General features: G+C 36.1%; 3 protein-coding genes and 1 long non-coding RNA gene across 6 annotated transcripts in view; 3 read left to right on the top strand and 1 right to left on the bottom strand.

The window, feature by feature from the left end:
- Window positions 1-91, bottom strand: part of orc1 (origin recognition complex, subunit 1) — a 4,769-nt gene extending 4,678 nt beyond the window's left edge. Inside the window, exon 1 of the mRNA XM_073852554.1 lies at window positions 81-91. Within this exon, the coding sequence (XP_073708655.1) occupies window positions 81-91 (11 nt within the window). The remainder of the gene's footprint in view (window positions 1-80) is intronic.
- Window positions 92-849: 758 nt separating this feature from the next.
- Window positions 850-2,697, top strand: LOC141347692 (uncharacterized). The gene is made up of 4 exons (XR_012357406.1): window positions 850-1,261; window positions 2,143-2,271; window positions 2,379-2,471; window positions 2,552-2,697. It is a non-coding gene; the product is annotated as an uncharacterized lncRNA (long non-coding RNA).
- A 1,291-nt stretch (window positions 2,698-3,988) lies between these two features.
- On the top strand, window positions 3,989-9,556 carry akr1a1b (aldo-keto reductase family 1, member A1b (aldehyde reductase)). 2 transcript variants are annotated; one of them, XM_073851941.1, is made up of 9 exons: window positions 3,989-4,099; window positions 4,713-4,808; window positions 4,898-5,017; window positions 5,114-5,265; window positions 5,360-5,555; window positions 8,742-8,941; window positions 9,025-9,097; window positions 9,197-9,283; window positions 9,392-9,556. In XM_073851941.1, exons 2-9 carry the CDS (start codon window positions 4,722-4,724, stop codon window positions 9,455-9,457), a joined length of 981 nt encoding a protein of 326 aa, XP_073708042.1. In that variant the 5' UTR covers window positions 3,989-4,099; window positions 4,713-4,721; the 3' UTR covers window positions 9,458-9,556. The 2 variants fall into 2 exon arrangements, with proteins under 2 accessions (XP_073708042.1, XP_073708041.1); XM_073851940.1 differs by lacking the exon at window positions 3,989-4,099 and adding an exon at window positions 4,124-4,254.
- Window positions 9,557-11,374: 1,818 nt separating this feature from the next.
- Window positions 11,375-17,624, top strand: nasp (nuclear autoantigenic sperm protein (histone-binding)). Of its 2 annotated transcripts, XM_073851890.1 has the most exons (15): window positions 11,375-11,513; window positions 12,173-12,211; window positions 12,302-12,415; window positions 12,836-12,916; window positions 13,001-13,110; window positions 13,893-14,354; window positions 14,551-14,615; window positions 14,709-14,785; window positions 14,968-15,041; window positions 15,149-15,337; window positions 15,827-15,999; window positions 16,224-16,292; window positions 16,427-16,501; window positions 16,860-16,988; window positions 17,428-17,624. In XM_073851890.1, exons 1-15 carry the CDS (start codon window positions 11,476-11,478, stop codon window positions 17,458-17,460), a joined length of 1,728 nt encoding a protein of 575 aa, XP_073707991.1. In that variant the 5' UTR covers window positions 11,375-11,475; the 3' UTR covers window positions 17,461-17,624. The 2 variants fall into 2 exon arrangements, with proteins under 2 accessions (XP_073707991.1, XP_073707990.1); XM_073851889.1 differs by lacking the exon at window positions 13,893-14,354 and having other exon boundaries at window positions 14,554-14,615.
- The last annotated feature ends 798 nt before the right edge of the window (window positions 17,625-18,422 follow it).

The raw sequence follows: 18,422 nt of genomic DNA, 5'->3' as shown, positions 1-18,422 counted from the left end.
AAAAAAGATTGTTCCATTATTAAAAAACATGGAGTTGGATCATGGTTTATCCCAGGATTACATTTTATTTTTATTTTCACCTAAATACCATGCTGGAAAAAACCTTTTGTGGTGCCCCTGGCTCATTGTCCTTTTCTCTTAAGATGATTAGCAACTATTCTATACCAAAGTCCCTTTAGAGCCAGTCATTGGTGTTCATGTCATTTTTGACTAGAGAAGTTTTTCTTTTTCCTGAAAATACTAGTTAATGTTATCGCATTGAACTGAAACTTAGTGACTTTGTTCACAGAGACTATAACAACTTGTCCACATTTATTATTTTTATTTTATTTATTTTACTTTTTTTGTGTGTTTTTTTTCACCTTGTTACACCTATGGTGTTCCCGGTCAAAAATGACAGACCTACACAAAATAGCTTATAAATCCCTCGTTATGCTATTTTATCCCCAAAAATTGGATTCAATCTTTTTATCAACTTGTTTATCTTTCAATTAGGACTGGTTTTGTATTAAATTTTCAAACAGTTTAATTGTAGGAGTCATTTATCCGAGCTTATGCACCTCAGTTTTTGAGTGAAAAAAAGCATTATTTGTTAATAATTTTGGCAATATTGAGAAAAATATGAAAATAAATTGCACTGTTGATCACACTAGTCTACTTTAATGTTTAACTGAAATGATTTTATTTTGTATAAAATGGCACAGTGTCACACTTGTGGTGTTCCTGCTCAAAAATGACCGGCCATTAAAAAGTTAATGTTGAAGATGTGGTTAAATGAGTGATTTAAGCAATTTTTTTTAGGCCTGTCATTTTGACCGGGAACACCATAGGTGTAATAGGATTTTGAACACCACATGAGGGTTAAATAGTCTCATAAATGTGGTTTCTTTTGCTCAAATACCATTAAAAAGCTTGTTTTTCAGGCTAGATCAGCCAGTGCACATGCTAAGTGTGCATCTCAGATTGTTGACTGTTTCTACAGCAACAGAGAATTCTAATAGCAGCTTCAGTGATGCGATGATGATTAGCGATTGGCTCTTTTATTCAGATTGGCCATACTGAGCTTTGCATTTTTCCCCATTCAAAACTTTAGGAGTGACACGTCTTGGGTATTCTGTAGTCTTTGTTCTATACCGTGTTTTTTTGTTCTTTGCCATGTCATAACCTGATGTTGATCAAATTTACATAATTGTTTGTTTGTAGCACTCAAAAGGCTTTGAGACTTGGAATTGAGAACATAATCTCAGATGAGGACATACAAGTGAGTATCAAATCATAAACATTTTTGAACGCACACACACAAACATGTTATATTTTTAATGTGTGTGTTTTTTTTAAGAATTCTCTTCTGTTTATCAAGCCTGCATTTATTTGATCCAAAGTGCAGCAAAAACAACTACATTTTGAAATATTTGTACTATTTAAAATAACTGTTTTCTATTTGAATATATTTAAATAATGTATTTTATTCCTGTGATTTCAAAGCTGAATTTTTAGCATCATTACTCTAGTCACATGATCCTTCAGAAATCATTCTAATATTATGATTTTCTACTAAAAAACATTTAATATTGTTATTATTATTATTATGTTGAAAACAGCAGAGTAGACTTTTTTTCAGGTTTCTTTGATGAATAGAAAGTTCTAAAATAGAAATCATTTGTAACATTATAAATGTCTTTATCATCACTTTTCATCAATTTAAAACATTCTTGCTAAATAAAGTTTCTGTGATTTTGGTGTAGTGTATAATGTTACAAAAGCTTTTTTATTTCAGATAAATTCTGATCTTCTGATCTTTCTATTCAAATAATTCTGAAAAAATTTACTCAACTGTTTTAAATATTGATGATAATAATAATAAATGTTTTTGAGCAGCAAATCAGCACATTAGAATGATTTCTTAAGGATCATGTGACTGGAGTAATGATGCTGAAAATGTAACTTTGATCACATAAATTACATTTTAAAATAAATTCAAATAGAAAGCAGTTATTTTAAATAGTATATATATTTTACAATATAACTGTTTTTGCTGTACTTTGGATTAAATAAATGCAGGCTTGGTGAGCAGAAGAGAAGTATTTAAAAAAAAAATCTTAAATGTTCAAAAACATTTTTAACAGACTTCTGTTCCCACAGGCTTTACATAAAGCTTTTCACAGTGAGGCTCTCAAATCCTGCCGATTTTACATGTGGAAACATCCTGAGACATTGATTAAATTCAAGCAGCACTTAAAGCCACAACAGTGCCATTTCAGTCAAAGTGATGTAAGAAGCGAAAGTTTCACATTTTACTTGCTGTATATTTTGAGTTATATTACCACCAGAACTGTTCCTTATCCTAAATGATTTAATATTCTCATGTTTAATAATAGTTAATCAAACTTGCTGACAAAATAAAGAGAGCAGTGGATGCAGATGAAGATTTTGAAGACCTAAACTACATCTTTGATGTCATGCTTCCAGAGGTTGGTGGTAATTGTAATTTAATGCTGATTGTTGTTATTGAATGTTTGGTGGTAACATCTTTTCTTTTCTTTTTTTAAAGGTGACTATACTTGTTTTACAAAGACTGGAAAATATTTGCCGCTATGTGGTTGAAGTTTTAATGGCCTCTGGCATGGTTAAGTTTCACTGAATTGAGCTTTGCAAAACCAGCTACCTATTAAAGAAAATTGCTATTGCTTTAACTAACACACTTGTTGAATGTCTTTTCTGTCTGGGCTTGCTGAAAAAGGTATAAACAGTACATTTTATATGCTACCATTGACTGACATTGGGGATTAGTTTACAATAACAACTACAAATTCAACTAAAATATAGATAGCATTTAATAATGTCATAAGAGGTTCCCAAACATGGCTTTAATATTTAAAAAGAATAATTTATAGAATTATGCAAAAAGAAATTAAATTATTTACTAACAATGTGAAAATTAATTTGTTGTGGAGATGCCTGAATGTTTTGTTAAATTATTTGACTTTCTGTAGCCACATTATACTAGAGATCAAGTTTAATAGACCCACATTACTGCATTGTGAAGAGCAAATGTCAAGTTCCAGTACACTTCTGAATGGTTGGCCATAAAGCCTTTCTGAATGGTAGGTGTCACTTTATAATGGTTTGTGAAATTTTCATGCTAATTTACAATTATCTGAAATGCCTGATAAGTGCCTGGTAAGTGTCAATTAGTGATAGCACATACCTTCTGCAGGTTGGTACAAAATTAACATTACAATTATGGTCCCCTATCTGTCTTTTATAATTCCAAATGACACAGCGGAACTGTACATTCTATGCAAAGAAGGGAGAAATGTGAAACACTGTCAAAAAAATTTATTTAGAATATGTATTTAAATAGATTGTAAAAAGAAAAAAAAGTTGGCTATATAAAACAAAACGTAAAATAAACGTAAGTACATATGTAAATACACAACACAAATATTGAAAACATGAAAAAGCGTAACGGGTGTTGTACGGAATAATTAATGTAATTAACCCTATGTTTGAAAGAAATGTCATAAATATAAGTTCGGCCGTTAAGTACGTGTGCTACACGGTCTACGTTAAACTCCAGCTGACAGCGACAGTCTCACTCGAGGTGCCAGTGTGCCACAGCAGTGACATGTTCCGTGACAGTGACACTGACATAATGCATCGGCAGTTTGGCACATGTCACAAGTGTCACTGGCACATGCCACTCTGCGGTGACACATGTCACTAAAAAACGGAAGTGTCACTCGAGTGACAGTGACACTGACATAATCCATCGGCATGTCACAAGTGTCACTGACACATGCCACTCTGCGGTGACAGATGTCACTGAAAACCGGAAGTGTCACTCGATGTGCCACTGAGCAGTGGCATGTGCCAGTGGTTTCCGTGCGTCAGATGCCATGTCACTTAATGTTAATACCGCCTCTCGAGATTGTTGTAATATTAATGTAATTGATTTGAGACTTTTATTTTGACGGGTGTTTTTAGAGGACAGCAACCAGGAAGTAAATACGTCAACGTTACGAGAAAATATTCAAATAATTTTTATTCAACCTGCATAGTTATATAGTAAAGAAACTCCTTGACCTATTCATACACTGTAAGTATCGGGACAAATAATATAAAACTATTTCTAACCTAGGAAAGACATTACATGTTGGGACACTAGTTGACCTGATTTTACAGGGAGAAATGCAGCATATTCAACGAGCTCTGCGGCTTGCCATTCGTTCTCACAAGTTTTACTGTCGAATGGTACGTTATCCAACTGTATGAGTGATTTACGGCACTCACTAGACAATTTAGAGCAGACTAATAATGCTAATAACTAAAATAATGGCTGGGGGTGTGCCAACACATTGCATAGAAGTTGAATTGACGTGATTACGACATGATTTAAATTCCATCAATTTCATTATAAATATCTAACTCAAAAGTTATGCTGTCCCAAAATTGCAGTGCAATGCTCAAGGGTGTTTTTATTTCAACATTTACATCCTGCTAGAAGGTCTGTGGAAGTCAGCTGACAAGTCAGCAGATTACACTTCCTTTCATTCTGCTCCTAAAATTGAGAACTGACCAGTTTGCATTCACTGCATCCTTTCTGTGAGTGTTTAGGGTTTAGGGTCTAGTACAGGGATTAAATCATAGATTTATTATCCTAAAGTCTATTCAGTGTAGGAACACTGTTATGTTCTTTTGTTTCTCTGAAGGCACACAGGATGAGTATGAATGACTTTGCTGTGCTCAGCACTGGTCGAAAGATGCCCCTTGTGGGACTTGGGACTTGGAAGAGTGATCCAGGACAGGTATGTTTTCTGTACATCATCCCAATTGTAATTATGACAGAATTTAAATCTGAATCTTTAATTTTGTTTAAATATGTTATCGACTACAGGTAAAACAAGCAGTTATTTGGGCATTGCAATCTGGCTATCGGCACATTGACTGTGCTCCCATTTACGGGAATGAGCCAGAGATCGGTGAAGCATTTCAGGAACTAATGGGACCTGAAAAAGTAGGTTGATCAAGTAGATTACAAACATGAAATACATACCCACACACTTAAATATAAAGGAACCATGTGTGCTTTACAACTATTGTCTTCTTTCAGGGCATAAGGCGAGAGGATGTATTTGTGACCTCCAAACTGTGGAACACAAAACACCACCCAGATGATGTGGAACCATCTCTGTTAAAGACATTGAAAGACCTGAAGCTGGAATACCTGGACCTCTACCTCATTCATTGGCCATATGCCTTCCAGTAAGCTTCTTAGAATAAATATACACGCACACACTTTCCACAGTAACTTTTTTCTGATACTAGTTAAGTGTTTTATCTTCTTATTTTTGTCCAGACGAGGTGATACCTCTTTTCCTAGAAAGGAGGATGGAACCTTGCTGTATGACAACATAGACTACAAGCTGACGTGGGCTGCTATGGAAAAACTTGTGGGAAAGGGCCTTGTTAGGGCCATCGGGCTCTCAAACTTCAATAGCAGGCAGATCGATGACATCTTATCAGTTGCAAGCATCAAACCAACTGTTTTGCAGGTCAGAAGAAAATTTGATGGTCTAATTTACAGTTGAGGTCAAAAGTTTACGTATACCTTGCAGAATAAGAGGGATCATACAAAATGCATGTTGTTTTTTATTTAGTACTCACCTGAATAAGATATTTCACATAAAAGATGTTTACATATAGTCCACAAGATATAATAATAGTTTGATTTGAAAGTACATAGACTTGATTTTTAATACTGTGTTGTTACCTGAATGATCCACAGCTGTTTTTTTTTTTTTTTTTTGTCTAGTGATAGTTGTTAATGAGTCCCTTGTTTGTCCGGAACTGTCCACTGTTATTCAGGAACATCCTTCAGGTGCTACAAATTCCTTGGTTTTTCAGCGTTTTTGTGTATTTGAACTAGGGTTGTGACGATGAGGAAATTTCCCCACCGGTTAATCGACATGTGACAACACCGGTAATACCGGTATCACCGTGAGGGTGGGGGTTTCCTCTTTTCCTCTTTTTTTCTGCATTTAAATAGCTTATAAATGCGTGCGTATTATACTTTCACTTTCAGTTTTGCGGGAATTGGCAATTCGGCGTGAATTGTTTGAATGGATGACAACGAAATTACAAAAAAAAAAAAAAAAACTTTGAACCCAAAATGTTGTCAAACAGGCGCTTTTGCATTGCGTTTTGACTAGGGGTGTGAACCTACAATGGTCTTACAGTTCAGTTCGATTACGGTTATCATGTCATCGATTCGGTTCAATACAATATCTCGATGCGCTGCATACTCCTTTTTAAAAATTTTTTAGGTCTACAAATATATACAATTGTGTTAATAAATACAAACAGTCAGATATATGAACTGAAACTTTAATCTTACCTTCTCAAAGAAAACACTTCTTGCATTTATCAAACAAAACTAAAGTCTGGGCACAGAAGACAACAGCAACATTTAGAACAAATACTCAAAAGTAAATACTTGGGCTTTGGTTTCGTTCTAGAGTTCCGGCATATTCTTTTCTGAAAAGTGTCTGCGTGAGGGAAGCTTATATCGCGGCTCCAGTGTATTTAACAGGTGGCGAAACCCGGGGTTTTCCACCACAGAAAACGACGGTTTATCTTTTGCTATAAAAGCTGCCGCTATAGTAATTTTTAAGCATGAAAAACTAAACCGAATACGATACCAACCGAGAGGTACCGCTCAGATCTTATTTAATTGAAACAAGGGAACGAATAGAGTCCTAAACGAGCCCAGCCTGAGACTCTCAGACATAAACCCCGTCCTTGTCCGATAAATTAGTTCAGTTTTGAATTTTAATGGCAAAGTGGCTAGATTTCGTTTTGTTTCCTTTTTATGTTAATTTACAAATATGTTTGGAACATTTTATATTTGTTAAATTCAAGGTTTTTTTTTTTTAAAGTAATGACCTAAAGACCAAGCGGTCAGCGGCAATGAGTTGAGCATGTTTGATAAATTTAGCCTTCTCAAATCAACACGACTTGCATTAAATAAAATCTATAGACATAAAACACTTGATGCATTTCAGAATATTAATTTAATTAATTAGTTTTGACACTAAATAGTCCGCCATTCTCTTTCTGTTTTTAATTATAGTGCATTCTCTCGTCTTAAGTAAATTATTTAGAATTATATTTTCCATTTAATTCAAATAAACAATTAGAAAAAACGAATACTTAAAAAAAAATGTGGGGACGGTGTCACGGTGGAAAAGTGATGTCACCGGTGTTGCGTCTTAAAACCGGTAACACCGTCAACACCGTCTATTGTGGCAAGCCTAATTTGAACCCTTTGCAACGATCCATCTTTTCACACTGAGGACAACTGAGGGACTCATATGCAACTATTACAGAAGGTTCAAATGCTCACTGATGTTTCAGAAAGAGACACAATGCATTAAGAGCCAGGGGTGTAAACTTTTGAACAGAATGAAAATGTGTACGTTTTTCTTATTTTTCATTTAGTACTGCCCTTCAGAAGCTACAGAAGATACTAGTTACATGTTTCCCAGAAGACAAAATAAATAAAATTTACACTTGTCTTCAAATTCAAAAGTTTTCACCCTCAGGCTCTTAAAGGAGTAGTTCACTTTCAGAACAAAAATTTACAGATAACGTACTCACTCCCTTGTCCTCCAAGATGTTCATGTCTTTCTTTCTTCAGTCGTAAAGAAATTGTTTTTTTGAGTAAAACATTTCATGATTTCTCTCCATATAATGGACATCTATGGTGCCCCCGAGTTTGAACTTCCTAAATGCAGCTTCAAAGAGCTCTAAACTATCCCAGTTGAGGAAAGAAGGGTCTTATCTAGCAAAACGATGGGTTATTTTCTAAAGAAAATTACAATTTATATATTTTTTAACCTCAAATGCTCATCTTGTCTAGCTCGGCTAGATTAAAAAGTATATAAGTTAATAATAAATGTTTTTAGAAAATAACCGACCGTTTCACTAGATACGACCCTTCTTCCTCGGATGGGATCATTTGGAGCCATTTGAAGCTGCATTTAAACTGCATTTTGTAAGTTCAAACTCGGGGGCACCATAGAAGTCAATTATATGGAGAGAAATCCTGAAATGTTTTCCTCAAAAAAACACCATTTCTTTACGACTAAAGAAAGAAAGACAGACATGAACATCTTGGATGACAAGGGGGTGAGTACAATATCTGTACATTTTTGTTGCATTGGGTTTTTTTCTGAATCAGTGAGTGTTTGAACCTTCTGTAATAGTTGCATATGAGTCCCTCAGTTGTCCTCAGTGCGAAAAGATGGATCTGAAAATCAGTCATTGTTGGAAAGGGTTCAAATACACAAAAATACTGAAAAAACAAAGAATTTGTGGCACCTGAAGGATTTTTAACTGCTTAACTGTTTAGGACAAACAAGAGACTCATGAACAACTTTTACTAAACAAACAAAAAAAAAACAGCTGTGGATCATTCAGGTAAGAACACAGTATTAAGAATCAAGTGTATGTAAACTTTTGAATGAGGTGAAATATTATTTTCTCTTGTGGACTATATGTAAACGTCTTTTATGTGAAATATCTTATTCAGCTCAGTACCAAAAAAAAAATAACATGTTTTTTGTATGATCTCTCTTATTTAGGTAAAATAATTAGCATATTGCAGATTCTACAACTTATGATCTCAAATGTATGCGGCCTATTATATCAGTTTTTAGACTAATAGTAATATTTTGCAGGTGGAGTCCCATCCATACCTTGCACAGGTTGAACTGTTGGCTCACTGCCGGGATCGGGGTTTAGTCTTGACCGCTTACAGTCCGCTAGGATCTCCTGACCGCGCCTGGAAGCATCCAGAGGAGCCTGTGCTGTTGCAGGAACCAGCCATTGCTGCGCTAGCCAAGAAATATGACAAGACTCCAGCACAAATTATTATCAGGTACATTCACAGTTTTGAACTAGTTATGCGTGGTGTTTCGTCGTTGATTGTTATATAGTATTTCTTCATTGATATTTTGCCAGGTGGCAAACTCAACGAGGAGTAGTGACTATTCCAAAGAGCATTACACAGTCTCGGATCAAAGAAAATATCCAGGTTTCTGCATGTTTTTCTTTACTCTTTCATGTTGTTGAGTGTTTATGAACATGTGTTGTAACAGTGCAATGCATTTACAGTGCATTTACTCATTTACAGGTGTTTGATTTCACTCTTGAACCTGAGGAAATTAATCAAGTGACAGCATTGCACAGAGGGTGGCGTTACATTGTGCCAACCATTACTGTAAGTTACATTACTGTAAGCTGTTGAAACTGCCGTTTAAGTGTGCTGAGTGTTAATGATTCCAAACATAGTTTGCTATTAAGTATGTTTTTGCATCTTTTGTTGTAGGTTGATGGTAAATCTGTCCCCCGGGATGCAGGACATCCTCACTACCCTTTTAATGACCCTTATTAATACACACTCCTGTAAGATTCTGTGCCTTGGAACCAATATCTATTCCCTTCTCTGTATACTTCTAAACACATAATAAAACATTTTTGTTACATATTGAAATGTGTGCTTTTTTTTGCCTTGTGTAGATTTAAACTTAATGAACAAGGGCTGACTTTTAGATGTATTTACAATGTTTAAGAGTTTTATGAAACGTGTCAAGAATACACTACCAGTCAAGAGTATTTGAACAGTAAGATTTTCAATGTTTTTTAAACGAAGTATCTTTTGCTCACCAAGCCTGCATTTATTTGATCTAAATTTTGAAATATTTTTACTATTTAAAATAATTTTCTATCTGAATATATTTTAAAATGTAATTTATTCCTGTGATTTCAAACCTGAATTTTTAGCATCATTACTCCAGTCACATGATCCTTCAGAAATCATTCTAATATTTTGATTTGTTGCTCAAAAACATTTATCATTATAATGTTGAAAACAGCTGAGTAGAATTTTTAGCGTACAATGTTACAAAAGCTTTTTTTTTTCAGATAAATGCTGATCTTTAAACCTGGAGTAATGATGCTGAAATATACTCAAATAGAAAGCAGTCATTTTAAATAGTAAAAATATTCAAAATTTTACTGTTTTGCTGTACTTTGGATCAAATAAATGGAGGCTTGGTGAGCAGAAGAGACTTATTTAAACACATTAAATACCCTACTGTAAAAAACTTTTGACTGGTAGTGTATGTCTGGAAAATCACTTATGAAAGAACAAATTTATATATATATATATATATATATATATATATATAAAAGATTATTTTAATTTAAATAATATAAATTAAATTATTTAAAATATATATTTTACAAATATTTTAATAAAGACATTTAAGGTTATTTGACATTATTTTCAATTTAATTAAGCAGATTCTTTTTACCCTAATGCAAAAATAAATAAATAACAATTTATAAATCATTTACACATCATGGTAGTACTAGCTGAACTTTCTTTAACTTAGCTAATTTATTTATTTAATTTAATACATTACAATAATAATACTCTTTCCAAAAGGTGTCAAGATGTAACACAATGTAAATAACACAATGAAAAAAAATGTAATCTTAAAGTTATTTCTGTAAATGCAGTAGGAATTTATTTATTTGGGTAAATAATTTAATTGTTAAAATGAGCGTTTGACTATTTTTACTGCCCTCCCTCTTGGTAAGGTAATCTGAGAGGGAACAATGTTATATATTATTATCAATTTAATATAAGAAGAAAAAAAGAAGAAGAATAGAATATATAATCAATTATATTTACTTCACAGTAACACTAGAAACATGTTTTAATTGAGAAAGTCAATATAGTCCATTATAAATTTATGTTGACCTTAAGGGCAAAATATATTGTATTATTTTTATGAGTCTCCCCAGAATCTGGACAAAAAAAATACACTTTTGATTCGTCTTGTCCAGTGAGACATTTCAAAGCACAGCAAAAACAGTACAATTTAGATTTTTTTTCTCTTTAAAATAATTTTCTATTTGAATATATTTTAAAATGTAATTTATTTTAGCATAATTACTCGTCACATAATAATTTAGAAATCATTCTAATATCCTGATTTTCTGCTCAACACATTTATTTTTATTATTAAGTTGAAAACAGCTGAGTAAAATTTTTCAGTTTTTTTTTTTGATGAATAGAAAGTTCAGAAGAACAGCATTTATCTGAAATAGAAATCTAACATTATAAAGCTCACAGAATCTGAATAAAAACACACTTTTCATTAGTTTTATCCCGTGAGACGACTAGAGTGCATGTGGCTTTAGCAGCAGGGTAATATGGTTACTTTCCCTTTAAATTTATTCTCCCGCGTTTTTATGACAGGGTCGTAGTTCAGCGGAAGTGCTGCATGTGTCCGTATTTAAAGGCGCCAACAAAGACTAATTCAGGAGCTGCTTCACAAACCTGCCATCTGCACGCACATCATCCAACAATACATTACAGCTTAGTTTATTTAACGCATTACAATGCCCGAGGAAACAGCAGCTGCTTCAACCGCCGAAAGGTAAAATAACATTACCATTTTCAAGTTAAGTGCGCTTTCAAGCCTAGGAAGTAAATAGATAAGTTAAAGGAAGTCAGACTCAGATGGCTGCTTTCGTTTGACTACAGCTGGAGCAGCTCCGTCCTTGTCAGGAAAAATGTCGCGCGCTCGTGCTTCGATTTGCTTTTCTCCCGCGCCCGGGCGCAACGGGATGGCATCACCGTTGATTCCCGTTGACGTGTGGCGTCTGGCTGCTTTCATTTGGCGGGAGATGGTTTAATGTGAACGGCTAGCTTGTTTATATATCCTAAATGAGGAAATTCCCGCTCTGTTGACGCACAGTGAATGGCCCGTCAGTGAGCTTGGCGCTGCATTGAAATGGCTGCAAGCTTGACGAAGTCGAGCGTTAAGTTTAAAAGGTGGCGGTAACAACACTAAACTTTCAATTGCCGACTTTGGGTTTTATTGTGACATTAAACCGTGATATTAGATGCTAGCCATATCCGTGTATAGATGTTTTCTCTCTTGTCAAGAAATAAGCAACTTATTAGTAGCATCACGCTAACTTTGGTCTGTCGGACGTGAACTTTAGACTCAAACTTTTACTCGCATTGGACGTATTATTCAGGCGAAGCAATGCTTTTGTTATAATTGGCTAGTTTTGTATTGTTTCTTTGCAGTATGGAGGAGAAACCTTGCTCGTCAAGCGCTGCAGACAGGTGAGTTGGTATCTGGACTTCGCTTCATTAAAACAATCCTAAACAAATCAGTATTGAGTTTTGTTACTCACATCTTCGTTAACTTTTCAGTTCCGTCGATGTTTCTGAGGAGGCAAAGAAGCTGATTGGCACAGGCAACCGGCACTTAGTCATGGGTGATGTTGTGTCTGCAGTCAGTGTGTTCCAGGAGGCTTGTGCCATGCTGTGAGTAACTTCGTGAAGGAATATCGGAATGCCTGTGTGAGTCTGGACCACAACTAGAATCTAAGGGTGCAAAAAAATCGAAATATTGAGTAAATTGCCTTTAAAGTTGTTCCAGTTAAGTTTTTAGCAGTGCATATTACTAATCAAAAATTAAATTGATACATTTCCAGTAGAAAGTTTACAAAATATTCTCATGGAACATGATCTTTAGTTAATATCATAATGATTTTGGCATAAAAGAAAAAATGATAATTGACCCATACAGTGAATTTTTAGCTATTGCTACAAATACACACATGCTACTTAAGACTGGTTTTGTGGTCCTGTAAAGAGAATTTGTGGTATCTGCCACAGTTTAAATGAATAACTGTTTTAAAAAAAAAATTAATATATAATGTGTAACCCATTTTCCTCCTCCAGGGCTGAAAAGTATGGAGATACTGCGGATGAATGTGGGGAAGCTTTTTTCTTGTGTGGGAAAGCCCTTCTGGAGCTTGCCAGGTAAGTGGATCGATTAGGATTTGATTCTTTGTGTTTATACAAAGAAAAGTTAAGTTTTTCTAACTTGTTTTAATTCTTCTCTAGGATGGAGAATACAGTGCTCGGTAATGCTTTAGAGGGAGTCCCAGAAGAATCCTCTGAGGAGGGCGAAAAACAGAATGACTCTAAGATTGAAAGCGCTGACAACTTGGATGGTTTGTATCTTAAGTTTTGTCAGTTAAAATGGTTAACTTTTTCTGTTTTTCATTACTGCTCAAGGCTTGACATCACATCTGCAAAAAGGATTTTTCCAAAGAACCACCAAAGTGTTCTGCACAATGAAGCAGTGCATATTAACAGTAACTTTTAAACTTGATTCTGATTATAGGGATACTTCACCCAAAAATGACAATTCTGTCATTACTCACTCATGTCGTTCTGAACTCATAAGACCTTTGTTTATCTTTAAACCCAAATTCTGATTTTTGATTGAAATCAGAGCTTCCTGACCCTCCATAGACACCAAGGGTCCTACCACGATCAAGGCACAAAAACGTAGTACGGATGTTAATGTTCACGTGACATCAGTGGTTCAACCTTAATTTCATCAAACTACAGAAAAAAGAAAACTTTACTCTGGTAGTACCCTTGCTGTCTTTGGTGGATCAGAAAGCTCCCAGATTTCATCAGAAGTGTCATTTTGTGTTCTGAAGATGAACTAAGGTCTTAAGGGTTTGGAATGAAATGAGGGTGAGTAATGACCATTTTTAGGTTAACTAACCCTTTAAGAGGGACTCTTAACTACAGTCCACATTTAAAGTGGATCAAAACCTTTTATCGAAGTTGTCCTAAAACCAAAACTATACCCGTTCTGTCTTAGGAACAACTTTTTTTTTTTTTTTTTTTTTTTTTTAAATCCACATCAAATGTTGACTACTGTATAACCGAGTTATATAGTAGATATAGTAAATATCCCTCCGTTTGTACCATGATGCAGAGAAAACCAGAGATGAGCTTCGAGCACAGGTTTATGATGCCATGTCAGAGGATCAAATTCAGTCAGGGGTAGAAAAAGAGGTGGATGAAGGCGAGAACCAAGAGGAAGTTGAGAAGCAGGAGAAAACTGAAACGCCAAAGAAGGGGGATGCAGAATCACCTAAATCTGAGAAACCAGCTGAACATGAAGCAAAACCTGCTCAAGATGAGGAGAAACAAGCTGAACCTGATGCAAAACCCACTGATGAGGAAAAACAAGCTGAAAAGGAGGCAAAACCTAAACCTGAGGAGAAACCTGCTGAAAAAGATGTTGAGAAGTCAGAAGGTGTGGATGAAAGCGCTTCTAAAAAGGAAGATGTCACCGTGTCAAATGAAACTGAAAAGGCTGAGAAAGTTGAAAAGGCTGATGAGCAGAAAAATGGAAATGAAGAGAATGAAGAACCCATGGAAGAGGATGGAGGAGGTAGTGAAGCATGGTGAAATCAGGGGAGCACGAGATTTGCGTATTAAGTACCTTTGCTAAATTTCACCTGGTGAATCTAAACACTGGTGGATCTGTAGAGTACTTGGTTTTTAAGCTGCAGTGTCACGGAGGGTGTCCAGGGTGAAGGGTTTTCACATTAAGTCCATGTCAGTGATCGTCATCTTTTAACTCTTAGATGATGACGACGATGATGAGGAAGACGACGACGATGAGGATGCAGATGGTGAAGCGAAGGATAAGGTATGTAATGGAGTGGGGGGGTGTGTGTTTGTGGAATATAAATTTTTTTGGTCCCTCTTCGTTGATTTACTTATTCTATCCTTGTGCTTTTAGGAGAGTGAGGACGATGAAGTTGGAAACCTGCAGTTGGCCTGGGAGATGCTTGAGGTTGCAAAGGTGATCTACAAAAGGTATGGCCTTATTACATACTGTTTTAAATTACATTAGTCAACATTTGAAGTACATCAAAGTTGTCCTAAGACCAGAACTGGTGTAGTTTTGGTTTTAGGACAACTTTGAAAGGTTTTGAGCCACTTCAAATTATGCATTTGGAGCTTTGTTTTAGAAAAACACTTTAATATTTGCTTTGTAGAAAAGGCGGTGAAGAAGATCAGCTAATGGCGGCACAGATTTACCTGAAACTTGGAGAAGTTGGAGCTGAATCAGGTGTGTATATGGTGGGAGTAAATGACTGACCATTTGCAAATGCCTTATTTGGTTTCACAAGCTTCTGTAAAGTTGAAGTTGTTTTTAATTTTCATTATGTCTTCTAGGCAACTACAGCCAGGCTTTGGAGGACTTTAAGGAGTGTTTAACCTTGCAGCTGAAACACCTTCCCTCTCATAGTCGTCTTCTGGCTGAGACTCATTACCAGCTGGGCACAACTTACAACTACACATCCCAGTACAGCGAAGCTATTGAGCATTTCTCCAACTCTATCAAAGTCATCGAGAGCCGTCTTGGTAGGTTTATTTTGTAGTTTGATTTTTGCAAGCCCTCATGTGTTTAACCTGAATATTTGCTGGCTTATAACACAACTGTTGAACTCTAAATAAAGGGTTTGCACTCATGTCACAAGTTTGGTCTGTTACCTGGGTGCACGACCATATTGGCAATTTCTCTGTAAACAGCATGGATTGCAGTTAATGTACTACTGAAAATGTTCTGCTAATTTATGCTGTCTAAACCACGGAAAAACGTGGAAGCTGCTCAGTCCTATAGAGAAGGCATTGGTGAGCAAGAAAGGGCATGGTATTTTGGCAAAATAAAGTTGATTGGTGGTAAAGATGTGTACAAGCAGTATACATTGAAATATTAGCCAAATATTTCATGTTTTTGCACATTTTGCCTTGATTTGTTTTAACTCTTGGCAGTCTATAGTACTCAATGTTGTTTTCAATATGTCAACTTGATGTGTTAACCATTTGATTTCCACATCACTTCTCCTCCAGCTATGCTTCAGGAGGTAATAGACAAGGCAGAAGGCGAAGAGGCAGCAAAGGAGGAGAAGAAAGAGCTTGAGGAACTGAAACAGTTGCTGCCAGAAATTGCTGAGAAGATTGAAGATGCCAAAGAGAGCCAGCGGACGGGTGGTGCAGCGTCTGAAGCCATCCATCAGACTCTTGTGAGTTGCAATAAGCCAATATTGCAAATGCATGGAGCATATCTATTTTTCAATTCTTTGCAGCGGCTGATCAGTTCCTGATGATACCATGCATTTATTGAATCGTAAAGTATGGTTATGTTCTGCATCACTAGCATTGTTCTTAGTATACACAGTGGGGATCAGGTTGGGCATTTCGGTCATCCGGAATGCATTAATAAATTTGGTAATTGTTTGCGTTACAGGCGGGAGCATCCACTTCATCTGCATTCCCAGCTGAAAATGGTAGCCCATCGTCATCTACTGCTAGTCAGGTATGTTGATTTGTCTATCCACATTTTAAACATCCCAAACTAAGCTTGGAGTGTTGTTTCTCCTCTCTAAGTGTACTTTAAGCCTGTTTAATGTTAATGTTTTGTGCCAACCTAAAATGCCTGTTTTATTTCAGATTCCTGTGAGGCCAGCTGATGGTGCATCGTCCTCAAAATCTGCATCTGACATTTCTCACCTTGTTCGCAAAAAGGTGAGCATCTATCTGCTGAAGTGTAATTTAACCTTTGCAGTAGACCTAGTGGTTGGGGGAAACTAGCATGTTTCAAAGTGCATTACAACTAGAGTGAAAGAGGGTAGACTGTCCCTAAAGGGACATCTGTATTGCTACTTTCCCTTAGTCGAGGTCAATTGTGCATGCTGGGCCATGAGCTGAATTTGCGAACTAGATTAAGTTTGGTGTTGCTTGGCGCTTCTGTGGTGTTTGTGCTGGCAATCGTAGTTGTGGCGTGGTACTGAAGTGGCCATGTGTGCTTGAGTAGCTTGTAGAAACTAGAGGTGTTTAGTGCAAAAAATAAGTACGTGTTCTGTCCTGCTTTATTCCTGCACAGAGGAAACCAGACGAGGAGAGTCCAAAAAAGGACAGTGATGCTAAAAAGACTAAACAGGAGACCTCAGTTAATGGCAGCGGTGACTCCGCCCACAACGGCAATGGAGTCCAGGAGAAAATGGAGCAGGAGGCGAGTTGATAGGCTTGCTCTTTCCTTTTAATAGTCAAAGGGCTTGACCGTAAGGACTGTTTGTTAACCTAGGGCCTATGTAAAAGATGCTTGAGACAGTTGACAATAGTCACTGCAGCGTCGTCACACGACACTTTCACATGTTAAGTCGGTTTTCGTGTTCAAAAACGAGACTGTGTGATCTTGTGAGGCTTCAATGAGTTCTAAAATACTGGTGTTGTAACATTAGAATTCTAGGGTCAAAAAAAGAACCTGAGGACTGATTTGGCTGGATGTGTTTTTACACATACTAGCAAAAGCTTGTCTGAGAGGAAGTTTGTGTTTTCTGAATATTTGTTTGGCTGAGTTATTGAAACTAGTTGGAGTATTGCTTTGAGTTTTGTCATTTGTCAAGCTTTGGTCAATTGTTTTATTTTAATATTTTAATTTTCTCTTGCAGCCAGCCAGTTCTTCTGTGGAGACGTCAGCATGATGGGCCTCTTCTGATTGACCACTTACCTTCCAACCAGCAGAGCATGCCTGCCTCATACTCTCCATGAACAACTTGTCTCTTTGTTTTGTAAATAACCTGTTTTCTTTGTCCAATTTTTGTATAATTGTAGTAAACTTTCAATAAAGGATATTTGCATATGTGAATGTGGCTTTTAATTAGGGGCCAAGCACCGAAGGTGCGTAGGCACCTATTGTATTCGTTGGCGTTCTTATTCTTCCGTTTCTTCCGCAAGTCTATGGCAGCCCATAGAACTGCTTGCGGGAAAGTTGTATAATTTTGCAAACTGATAGAGGACAGTCCCAACATTAACCATAGCAAATTTGATGTCTCTAACTTAAACTCTCTAGTGCCACCACTTGTCTGAAATTTCACTTTCTTTTTGCTGATAACTTTGGAACCATAAGCCACAATTATTATTATTTTTTTTTTTTTTTTTTTTTCTTCCCCCTCTGAATCCTTGGGTCATGCCGAGTCGAACAAATCGTAAGGTTTAGTTTTTTTTCTATAACTTAGTTTGTAAAACCTACTTTTTCAAACTCGTCCTAGACAGTTTGTCTGTCCAAAATTGGCTCAGATCATCTTCAGACCATGCAGGCAAAAAGTTATGGAATTCAAGTTGATTGGACAAACCGTTCTCGAATTATGTGCTAATTAATTCTACAAAAAGCTTGCAAAAATGAATGTGAGGCCATATCTCCGCAACGGTTTGTTGTATTGAGACCAAACTTGGTGTGTGTTATATGCATGACCTGAGTCTACCTGCAGTGTTTCATCACAGTGCCACCTAGTGGTCAGGAGATATGAAAAATGGCTATTTTTGCTTAACTTCTCAGTGCTCATCCCGTTAGATTCGGAGGAGCATGCCGAGTCGAACCATATCCAATTTTCCCATGTCAGCCATTTTGAATTTAGCTTTAAAATGCTGTATCTTGAGAGCGGAT

The sequence above is a fragment of the Garra rufa genome, chromosome 12 (genome assembly GCF_049309525.1).
Source record: "Garra rufa chromosome 12, GarRuf1.0, whole genome shotgun sequence".
NCBI classification, from domain to species: Eukaryota; Metazoa; Chordata; class Actinopteri; order Cypriniformes; family Cyprinidae; genus Garra; species Garra rufa.
The sequence above is the reverse complement of the archived record's forward strand: the minus strand, read 5'-3'. Positions and strand labels throughout refer to the sequence as shown.